This window comes from Nematolebias whitei, chromosome 7 (assembly GCF_014905685.2).
Source record: "Nematolebias whitei isolate Nwh7 chromosome 7, NemWhi1, whole genome shotgun sequence".
In the NCBI taxonomy this organism is placed as follows: Eukaryota; Metazoa; Chordata; class Actinopteri; order Cyprinodontiformes; family Rivulidae; genus Nematolebias; species Nematolebias whitei.
The window spans coordinates 2,449,040-2,460,988 of NC_056504.1; the positions used below are offsets into that span (position 1 = coordinate 2,449,040).

Consider the following 11,949-nt stretch of genomic DNA (forward strand, 5'->3'; position numbering starts at 1 on the left):
TCCACAAAGTCCATGGTGTTCTGTATGTGGTGTTCTGAGCTGCCAACTAAAGGGATGAGTACAGACGCCAGATATTTGGAAACATTGTAAGTGACAGAGTTAATCATACTAACAATTGGTCTTAAAGGTACACCTTGTTTGTGGATTTTAGGTAAACCATACAGACTAGGTGTGGCCTCCCCTGGGTACAGTCTGTGGTACAGAATACGGTCAATAGCCTTGTCCTGCTCCAAAATTTTCAGGCAATCTATCAATTTCTTCTTGTAACCACTTCCTGGATCTCTTTTCAGAGGTTCATAAGTGGTTAAGTCACTAAGGAGTGTCGTAACTTTCTCATGATAGTCTTTCTGGTTCAAAATCACTGTGCACCTTCCTTTGTCTGCTGGGAGAATGATGATGTTTTTGTCCTTGCTAAGAGTGGTGAGTGCGTCCCTCTCCTCTCTACTGATGTTGGAAGGTGGTGGTTTGGCATTGCTGAGGCAGGATGAAACTTTGATTCTGAGCTGTTCTGCTTCACCCTCTTTCATTTTGTTGTTGCGGATGGCTGACTCAGTAGCTGTGATCATCTCCACCAGAGGAATTCTACTTGGTGCAACCGCAAAGTTCAGTCCCCTGGCAAGAATCTCTGTCTCCGGCTGGGTGAGCTGTCTGTCAGATAAATTCTTCACACACTATTTACATTTGAATAAGAACACAATAACAATGAATGTGCTGCATTAGAATATCTAAAGATGAATGTCTTTGAAGTACTTTAAAGTTTGGAACCCCACCCCCAACTGACCTGTAGATGAGCACAATGATGAGGACAATAAGGGCAACGATAGACGCCCCGATGCCGACTCCAATCTGAGCCTCCAGAGGGAAGGTGGACGGGATCAGGCTGTCATACTGAACCTTGCCCAGAGAGAAGTTCAGGTGGCCCATTTGTACCTGAAAAATACAAACAGAACTGTTTTACTTACAGTTAGAAGGAATTAAACAACAGGCCTCAGTGTCCAAATGTTCACAGAGTGTGGACTCACAGTGAACTCAGGAAGCTGGTCAGAGCCCTCACACTTCCTGCAGTTTGGACCTGCAGCAGGTTGCTGAGGGGGGGGCTCACAGTACAGATGGTTTCTGGTCAGGGTCTTCACGGCACACACCCCTTCCCCTATCAACACCATCACTTCCTCTTTAGTGATGGCCAGGTCCAGGTTGTCCCCCTGAGGGCACAGATTCAGACTGTTTGTTGGAGTGTTATAAAAATAAAACCAGATGACCTCAGGGTTTAGTCTAAAAAGTTTAATCAACATCAACTAGCTGTTTTATTTATTAACTAGAATGAACTAGTTTAATCTATAGATGTTCATTTAATCTGTTCCACAAATGGGCTCTTTGTAATGGAGTAAATAAAATGTACTAAGAATAAATGAACAACTGTTTAGACACTAATGCACCCCTATACGATCAGAGAGGAAGTTTTTTTGATCTGCTGGATGGTCCTGCTCTTCTTTAATTTAGAGAATGTGGCATTTATGGTCTCTAAAAATATTTTCAAATCTCTGTCTGTCCACATATCAGTTCTCCACTTTGCCTCAGTCCGCTTTGGGTCCAGAGACAATGGCAGCGGTTCTGGATGGTGTTCACATGACTTTTTTTCTACAAGATAGAGCTTTAAGCAGCATTTGTAGACGGCCCAGCAAACTGTGTTTATAATGATTTGTGGAAGTGTTCCTTAGCCCATGCAGCAGGGATGTACAATGAAGCTGTCTGGCATTTGGCAGCTGTGGTTGAGTGGTTAGAGAAGTCGTCCTCTAATGACAGAGTTGTAGGTTTGATTCCACCAATATGCAGTTACATGCCGAAGAGTCTCTAAGCCATATGTGTCAAATTCAAGGCCCGGGGGCCAAATGTGGCCCTCGTTGACATCTTATCTGGCTCTTAAGCAGATATGTGAAACGTAAAATACTTCTATTTCTTGAATTTTTTCAGTAATCTATGATTATGATATCAAAAACACAATAGAGAACATCAAATGAGACCAAACTCCTGTTGAGGAACCTGTGACCAAGAAAAGATGTTGGGTATCTGATTTGAGTTAATGTAGTTTCTGAAATTGGCCCTTAGTTTGAAAAAGGTTTTAATTTGGGCCCCATTTTGTAAGTGAGTTTGACACCCCTGCTCTAAGCCCTTCGTTGCCTCCAGTGTGTGTCCCATCAGTGTCTGAATGTGATCTAAAGCACTCATTAGTCTATGTAAAATTTTTATTGGGAATATCTTGTGTGTGGTCGGGTAAATGAGGGGACAGATTGTGTTATAAAGCACTTTGAATATCCTGGTTGGATAGAATGGCACAAGATAATTACAGTACCATTTACCATTGCCATTGGGTGATTACTGTCTAGCTTTGAAAATCACAATCTATTTGCGTGAGCATGGAGTGCGAACGTGTATTCTAGGCCTTGCATATTATTTTATTGGGCACCTCCTTCATGTTGTTCCCATCTCAAGATCAGCCCCCAATGTTTATGAATGAATCTACAGAGTACATTTCAGAAAAAAATGATGGGCAGATTTGAACCAGATTGAACCAGGTCATAGAAACTGTGGACCAGGAAGTGCGAAAAATGAGTGAGGGTGAAGTTCGGAAAGCCTTGAAGTGGATGAAGAAGGGGAAGGCAGTAGGACCTGATGACATACGAGTGGAGGTTTGGAAATGTCTTGGAGAGATGGCAGTGAGGTTTTGGACTCAAATATTCAATGGCATATTTGAGGGTGAGAAAATGCCTAAGGAATGAAGAAGAAGTGTGCTGGTGGCCATTTTTAGGAGCAAGGGTGATGTACAGAGTTGTACAGGGGAATTAAGTTGATGAGCCACACGATGAAGATCTGGGAGAGAGTTGTAGAAGCTAGACTTAGATGAGAGGTATTTGTGAGCTGCAGAATAGTTTCATGCTAAGAAAGAACGAGCACCACAGATGCCATCTTTGCTTTGAGGATGCTGATGGAGAAGTACAGAGAGGGTCAAAAAGAACTCAATTGTGTTTTTGTGGATTTAGAAAACACATATGACAGGGTGCCGAGGGAGGAGGTGTGGTATAGCATGAGGAAATCTGGAGTGGCAGAGAAGTATGCTAGACTGGTACAGGACATGTATCAGGACAGCAGGGTGAGATGTGCTGTAGGAGTGACAGATAGTTTCAAGGTGGAGGTGGGAGTGCTTTTTTTCTCTCTCTCTCTCTGTGCTCTCGGTGGAAGCAGACACGTCCTCTTCTGTTCCATCCCCCTGCTTCCCTAGTTTGCTCTCTTGTCTTGTGAACTCTTTAAAGAGCCTCTTTTTTTCCTGCATACCTTCCTAATTCGATGGATTTGATCAGCTGATCTCTCAATGAAATTGATCAACTTCTCCCAACAGAAAGTCAGGGGGAAAGGAGGACACTCTTACCTCAACATAAACAAAATTGGATTTATGATGACAACCGGATTCTGCTGTTTGGGTTGGTGAAATCTGGACTGTCTACAAATTCATGTGGAATATGTCGAAGCTTGGCAGTACTCAGACTGAATTATGTGGAGCTGCATCAGAGCTGAATCAGGCTGATATCAGGACTATGAACTTTCTGGCAGCACCCATGAATGGTTGGGAATAATCTTGGAGAAGCTGTAAGATCAATTTTTGGCGTAAATAATCAATTTGGCTGTTTGGAGTCCCCATCAGAGAATGTTCTAGTGAGACTTTAAAAGTCAGAAATGGCTATTTACGAGTTCTGCCTGACTCAAACTGTAGATCTGGACCTGGCCTTGAAGGTGGACTATCTCAATTCCTCCTGGTATGTTATAAAAAAACAAAGATGCACTGTCTGTCTCCTCACCCCTCTCTTCCCCAAGGCCATGGACATGTGACAGAATCTCAACCAAGCTGGATGATAACAAACACCTCTTATCTGGACAATGGCTGAGAGGGGCTCTGGACTATGCTACGACCTTCCCTAAAAACTCAATGCCTTCACCAGCCTCATATGTATTATGTCTATTTATGTTGCTTTGCTGTGGTAGATTTTTTTGATGCCTCAAACCGTACCCTGTCTAGGACATGGTGTGAGAGATATTTTTTTTAATACCTTCTCTCTCATGTTTTCTTCCCTTTGCTCATCTAAGCCTAAAAGTATTCTGAAAAGGATAAGAGGCCAGGCTCTTAAAGAGTAGCAGCAACGTGCACTCCGCCCATCTTTCGGACCACTGTATGGACATACTCTTGTTGTATCTTGGTACAGTGATAATAAAGCTTATTCTGATTCTGATTAATGATTGGCTCTGAACCCCTTCTTGTTTGTTCTGGTGATGGACAGATTAACAGATGAGGTCAGGCAGGAATCCCCGTGGACTATGATGTTTGCAGATGATGTGATCTGTGATGAGAACAAGAAACAAGTGGAAGAGAACGTTGAGAGGTGGAGGAATGCACTTGAAAGAAGAGGAATGAAAGTCAGCCGTAGTAAGACAGATACATGTGTGTGAATGAGAGGGAGCACAATGGAACAGTGAGGCTACAAGGAGCAGATGTCACAAAGGTGCAGGACTTCAATTACTTGGGAAATGGGGTGTGGAAAAGAGGTGAAAAAGAGATTCCAGTTAGGATGGAGTGGATGGAGAAAAGTTTCATAAGAGATTTGTGACAAAAGGATGTCAGCAAAAATCTAAGGAAAAGTTGACATAACAGTGGTGAGACCAGCTATGTTGCATGGTCTGGAGACAGAGACATGGAATAAAAGACAGGAAAAAGAACTGGAAGTTGCAGAAATGAAGATGTTGAGGTTCTCCTTAGGAGTGACAAGGATGGATAAGATTAGGAATGAGATCAGCAGAGGTACATTACAGGTGTAAGGATGGTAGCCCTCTGTTGGCTTCCCTGCGTTTGTACTCCCTAGTGTCTCTCCCTAATTGCCCTGATCAGTTCTACCCACGTGTCCTCCAGGCGTTTGTAATTGTCTTGTCTAGTCTGTGTATATAAGCCCTGGTCTGTGTCTCAGTCATTGTCGGTCCATCGTCTGGTATGCCTCCTATGATCCTTGTGTTTGCCCTGATCCTGTCCTGTAAGTTTAGCTACCAAGTCAGCTATTTATTTTGATTATGAAAGTGATTATTATTTTACGACCTTGCTTCTGAGTTCTGTCTGCACCATTGGGTTCTTCCCTGTCCTGCCTTGTCTGAAAACTGTGACAGTATGGATCGACCACAACAGAACCCAGCAGGCAGATCACCTTTACTCACCTGTTTAAAGGAGCAGACTCGGATGGAGGAACCCACGATCTGGTGCGTTGGGTTCCGGACCGAACCCGTCTGGACTTGTGAATGCTGAAGTCAGGCAGTGGAGATCCTGCCCTCCTCTCTTCTCGTGTTGGGAGGAGGAAAGAGACAAGTTCCAGCACCGGGTAGACTGCCTGATGTCTGAGCCCAGTTCCCCCTCCTCTCCAGCGCCGCTCGTCTCCTTGGGATGGACATCTGGGAAGGACGCAGAGCCAGAGGACGAGCTATATCTTGGTCCTGTCCCCCATCCTCACTGCCACCGCAGGAGCGGCAGAAAACGGAACTGGAAATGCTCCACCGTACCTCCGCCAGCACCTCCAACATGTTTGGCTGATCTGACTCGGCCCGGAGAGGCCGAGTTTCTTGGACTTGGTTCCGGCGCTTCGGTGAGGGGTGATCCAAACGTCTCACCTCCCAGGACCCCGGTGAGGGTTGGTTTTGGTACCTCACCACCGCACAAAGCTCTAAAAAGGACTAGGCCTGCCACCTCTTGGCCCCAGCCTCCTTCCTGCTCTCCTCTGGCACAACCTGAAATGCCAGGGAGAATTTCGCAGGGGGAGGGGCAGCCTGACCCCTGATTGTCAATGGAGCGGACGAAAGGGGATCAACCCAGAGGACAGTCAGAGCAGCTGTTGCCCTCTTACTCAGCTTGTCCTACACAGCCCGGCAAGGCTGAATATCAAGAACAGTCATCTTGTATCTCTGTGAGGGCTGATCCCTATGCCTCACCTTCCAAGGCCCCAGTGAGGATGGGAACTGATACCCCACCAACAGAGTTTGCCTCCGAGGACCCATCATTGGCAGTGAGCTTCTCTGATGTCAATAAAATAAACTCTATACTCTAAAACCTGTTTTCTTCTGCTAAACTCAGCCCGGACTGTCAAAACACCATGTTCTCTCTTGCTGAAAAAATATTACTATCTCAACCCGGTCTCACCCTAATCCCATAGTATCACCAGCTTTTGATTGAAATAAGGACTAGCAAAGAGCATCTTAATAATTTATCTCACACTGACCCTGTGCATAGACAAGTCTCTGCCCCAGAACCAGTCTCTGACTCCCCGGCTGCTGCAGACACTGACTCATCTCCACCAGATTTTGACTTCCCTGCTGCACAACCAGACTCTACTCCACACCCCGACACAGTCCCTCAGCTTGACTTTGCTCCACAACATGACACAGTCCCTCAGCCTGACTCTGCTTCACAGCCTGACACAGTCCCTCAGCCCAACACATTCCCTCAGCCTGACTCAGCTCCTTGTGTCTCCCTGGGCGCTGGCATCGATGCCCCACTTCTGAGTGTCTCCATGGGGTTTGGTCCAAAGGTCTCTTTACCTTCAGTTGTCTCGGTGGGGGTCCAGACAGACTCATCTCCTTTCTGTTCTGCTGTGGGGGTCCAGACAGACTCATCTCCTTCCTGATCTGCTGTGGGGGTCCAGGTGGGCACCTCTCCTTCCTGTTCAGCTGTGGGGTTCCAGGTGGGCTCCTCTCTGCCATTTCCTGTGGTGGTGTCCACGCTGCATGCAGCTCCTGATGTGGTCTCTACACAGGCAGCTGTACACCCAGAGGGTTCCACACTAGTTGCATCGCATGAGGTCTCCATGCCTCCTGTTGAGGGTTCCATGTCCTCAAGGTCTCCATGCTGCCACGCTGCTCGAGGTCTACATATCCGGCACACCTTGGGTCCACGCCTCACCTTGTGTCCATGCCTCACCTTGGGTCTACGCCCTGCCTTGGCTCTACGCCTCGCCTTGGTTCTTGGTCTCATCCAGAGGTCTTTGTTTCTCCTGAGGTCTCGACGACATCTGCAGCAACACCTTCCGCCCTCCCTGAGGCAGCCATGTTTTCCCTGCCAAAGAAAAAATGGAGCCAGCCTCAACCGATGAAGAAACAAAGCCAGCCTAAATTGATGAAGAAACTGAGCTAGCCTCAACCGACGAAGAAGCCAAGCCAGCTTCAGTCAACTTTCAGTGAGGTCTCTACTTCGCCTGCAGTACCTGGGGTCTCTTCGCCTCGTCCAGGCGCCTCACCTGAGGCCCGTACCTCACCTTGAGCTCACACCTCGCTTTGGGTCCATGCCTTGCCTTGGGCCCACACCTCGCCTTGGGCCCACGCCTTGCCTTGGTCCTTCTCTTTAGCTAGATTTCTCACTTTGTCCTGGCTTTTCACCTGTCCTGCTCTGGCATGTTGGACGCCCCTCGGCCGCCTGCCTGACCTGCTCCAGAGCTTGGGATGGCCTCTTGGCCGCCTGCCTGACCTGCTCGGGAGCTTGGGATGGCCTCTTGGCCGCTCACTCTGAACTCTAACCAGCCTAAAGATGGTCTCCTGACCATCCATACATTTTTGTGTTCCCTAGTTGTGTTTAGTTTAGACCCCAGGCTTTTGTCCTGCCAGGTTTTGTTTGTCCTTGTGTTTTCCTTGTGCTCTCCATCCTTGCAGTACCTCCCTCCTCCCACCCAGCCTGTTGGGGTGGGCTTTTTTGCCAGGGGGCATCCTTGGCGGAGGGTACAGTAAGGATGGTATCCCTCTGTCAGTCTCCATGTGTCTGGACTCCCTAGTCTCTCTCCCTAATTGCCCTGATCAGTTCCACCCGTGTGTCCTCCAGGTGTTTGAAATTATGTCTCATCTAGTCTGTGTATATAAGCCCTGGTCTGTGTCTCAGTCATTGTCGGTCCATCGTCTGGTATGCCTCCTGTGATCCTTGTATTTGCCCTGATCCTGTCCTGTAAGTTTTGCTGCCATGTCAGCTATTTATTTTTATTATGAAAGTGATTATTATTTTACAACTTCGCCTCTGAGTTCTGCCTGCACCATTGGGTTCTTCCCTGTCCTGCCTTGCCTGAAAACCATGACAACAGGTTGAACAACTGGGAGGTAAAGTTAGAGAGGCCAGTTTGGACATGTCCACAGGAGGGACAGTGGGTATACTGATAGGATGTTAGAAATGCAGCTGCCAGGAAAAAGACAAAAGACGATGGCCAAAGAAGAGAGGTATGGATGCAGTTAGAGGGGACATGAAGGTAGTTGGAGTGAGGACAGAGGACAGAGTGAGATGGAGGAGGATGACTCAGTGTGGAACTAAACAACAACTAACACATGCAGGATAGTGACCCTTGAACACAGGTTTTAATAAACTGTGATCAGGAAGACGGTGTTCTGGTCCAGTTGGCTTTCAAGATAAGAGCACTGACTGATGGAACCAAACATCTCTGACCTCCAGCTGTATGAAGCTGCCGGGGTTATAGTGATATGCCTTCATGGGTTCCAGCTGGTTCAGGGGCTGCAAAACCGGGTCGGGCTCGTAGCTGAAGGTCTGAGGGTTCAGAGCACTGAAGTCAAAGCACAGGTTGTCGAGCAGAAACTGGACTGTGAACTTTGACCGCAGGATGGATGAGTTCACCGTGGGGGAGCGGCACAATATGAGAGAGGAAGAGTTCACCTCGCATCGCTCCTGAAACTGAGGAAGAGGAGGGAGGTAAATGAGAAAGATGAATTATGTGACCAGCACACACATACAACTGCACACGCACACCTGTTGGCCTGAGCAGAAGGGCTCTCTGCAGCAGACAGATTCAGGAACCACCCTGGCCAGCTTTTGGGGGGTCCTCTGCCTCTCCTCCCTCTGCTGTTGGACCCCCCTCTTCCTCCTCCTTTTTGGACTGCTGGACTCATGGGGAAAGACACTCACCACCATGAGTGGCTGCTGCACCACATCCAAGTTGTTCCCAGATACAGAGATCATCCGACCGCCACTAACAGGGAGAAAAATTTTAAAAACTTGTTCAGATGATACAGCTTTAGAAATGTTACTAGAGCCTGATTTATGTTTGGACTGTTTTTGTCCTGTTGAGCTCTGAATTGTCAAAAATAATAGAATCATCCAAACCATCCACATGTCTGCTAGATCCCATCCCAACCAGACTGTTTAAAGACGTGTTTCCCCTAACTGATGTCCACATTTTGGATCTACTTAATTTGTCTTTAATAAACGGTTACATACCACAGAGCTTTAAGATTGCTGTAATTAAACCTTTACTTAAGAAACATAACCTTGACTCAGGAGTCCTAGCCAATTATAGACCTATATCTAATCTAACTTTCATCTAAAAAATTCTAGAGAAAATAGTTGCAGGTCAGTTATGTGATCATCTGCAAAGAAATAATCTATTTCAAGCGTTTCATTCAGGGTTTAGAGCTCACCACAGCACTGAATCTGCACGGGCGAAAGTTACTAATAATATTCTCATGGCCTCTGATAATGGACAGGTCCTTAGTGGCTAACAAGACGGCTAATGTTTTAGCCGTCTTGTTCCACAGCTGAGGACCGTAGCTTAGTGATATGATAAACTGCTGATTTATTAATGTTGCCACCTCTCTCTGTTCCTCTCAAAAGGCACAGCATGGCTAAATGAGTTTTGACCCGTGTTTGTTTCAGGGAAGGAGGCTGAGATCTGTCGTACCTGCAGCTTCATCACACACGCTTACTAACGTGAAGGTGGCACAGCTGAATGGACTGTACTTATACAGCACCTTTCTGTTTTATCAAGACACTCAAAGCTCTTTACAAGACAATCTATGCCCTCATTTACCCATCCATACAGCACTCTACTAGATGATCTATACAAAGATTAATCAGAGCGTTATCACATCCATACACCGATGGGACACACATAAGAGGCAATGAGGGATTCAGTGTTTTGCCCAGGGACACTTCAGCATGTAACTGTTGGTGGAATTGAACCCCCATCACTCCCATTGGAGGATGACTGCTCTAGCCTCTCAGCCACATCTGCACCCAGTTGAAGAGGATTATTATTTAATATATGTAAATAAAGGTCTAAAAAATAAACTATTTAATATATGTAAATAGTTGATTTTTAGACATTTATTTTGTACAGTTACCAGTGCCTGTGTGGCAGTTGGAACAAAGCTTTGACTCAGAAATATATTTTTGTTATTACTTTATGGAAATAAAAAAATATTGAGATAAATATGTCACAGGCCTGGCTCATGGCCCATAACAAGAAAGAGGGGAGACAAAGGCATGGGCCAATTAAAATAATTTTTTTCTACAAACAAAAACCCAAACAAGGATAATAAATATAAATGTGCCAATATGTTTGTGTCTGCAGTGTAAGAGTGAGTGGATCTGTAACTAAATGAATATGTCCAACCAAAACCAAACTGGAATTAAAGATGCAAGCAGCATTGGAGGCCCTCGCAGCAAAGTGACGCTCTGGCCTTACTTCGACTGCGGGAGCTCCAGCGACTTCACCCAGTCGCCATCGCGAATGCTCTCATGCCTATCCCACATGCGTCCACTAGGGTGTGCATATTCTGAATCTTTGAACTCACCTTCCTCCTACAGTATATCAGTATGAGTCCAGCTGCAAGTCTTACAAGTTTGGATACAATTTGACCTGCCAGACAGGAGTTGTTGTCACATCCTGTTTTTTAGTGAATGTAAAGGATATCCTTTAGGTCAAAAAAGTTAAATCTGGTCCTCTGGACATTCAAAAAACAAAACAAAGCAAAACAACAACAAAATATGTAGAACGTTTCATCTTTCATCCGAAAGTCTTCCTCAGTCTGAGGTGCTGTATTCAGCTCAGTCTCTTAAATAGCACCTTCTCAGAGTGGATCAACCAGTTTTGCTGCTGACAACCAGAACCAGCTGCTCACATGCTCAAGAAGGACCATCAGCCTAACAATGGATCATTAGCACCTGATGGCTGTTTACTGTTCACAGAGGGCTGAGTGATACTAGCAATCACAGCATTGTAAGAGGGGGACAGTTGAACCCGGAGGCTCCGCCCCTGTTTAACGATGGACGGTTTCTTTTCACAAAGATGGCCTCCTTTACTCCTCTCTCAAACCATCGTTCCTCTCTGTCCAGGATGTGAACATCTTCATCCCTGAAAGAGTGACCTCTGACCTGGAGATGAGTGTAGACCTCAGAGTCCTGGCCTGATGATGTTGATCTTCTGTGCTGGTCCATCCTTTTGGCCAGTGGCTGTTTAGTTTCCCCGATATAAGACTGATCACCCTCCTGACACTGAACAGCATACACAATATTATTCTGTTTGTGCCGGGGGACTGGATCTTTGGGATGAACCAGTCTTTAATGTATTTTGGGGTTTAAAAGCCACTGGGACGTTATGTTTAGAAAATAAACGTCTCAGTTTCTCTGATACTCCCTCAACATATGGAATGACCACTGGTCTGGGTCTGGGTTCCTCCTTTTCACCTGATGGCTGACTGGAGTCCTGTTTGGGTTTCTTCTCTGCTTTCAGGAAGGCCCAGTTAGGATATCCACATTGCTCTAGAGCCTGTTTTGTGTAGGATTTCTCCTTCTGCCTGGCTCCTGAGCTAGTGGGGACGCTGTCTGCTCTGTGATACAGAGTCCTGATGACTCCTAACTTGTGCTCCAAAGGGTGATGGGAGTCAAACTGCAAATACTGGTCTGTGTGGGTGGGTTTGTAGTACACCTCGGTTTGCAAATGTCCTCTATCAGAGACTGAGACCTCACAGTCCAAGAAAGCCAACTTGCCATTTTTTACATCTTCTCGTGTGAACTTGATGTATTTATCCACAGAGTTGATGTGGTCAGTAAAATGTTGGACTTCCTGAGATTTAATTTTAACCCAGGTGTCGTCAACATAC

General features: G+C 46.1%; 1 protein-coding gene across 1 annotated transcript in view; it reads right to left on the reverse strand.

Moving 5' to 3' along the window:
• Positions 1-11,949, reverse strand: part of plxnb1b (plexin b1b) — a 169,376-nt gene that overhangs the window by 38,953 nt on the left and 118,474 nt on the right. Inside the window, exons 20-23 of the mRNA XM_037679067.1 lie at positions 8,819-9,038; positions 8,501-8,743; positions 1,023-1,202; positions 782-930 (exon numbers count right to left, since the gene is read on the reverse strand). Of these exons, the coding sequence (XP_037534995.1) occupies positions 782-930; positions 1,023-1,202; positions 8,501-8,743; positions 8,819-9,038 (792 nt within the window). The remainder of the gene's footprint in view (positions 1-781; positions 931-1,022; positions 1,203-8,500; positions 8,744-8,818; positions 9,039-11,949) is intronic.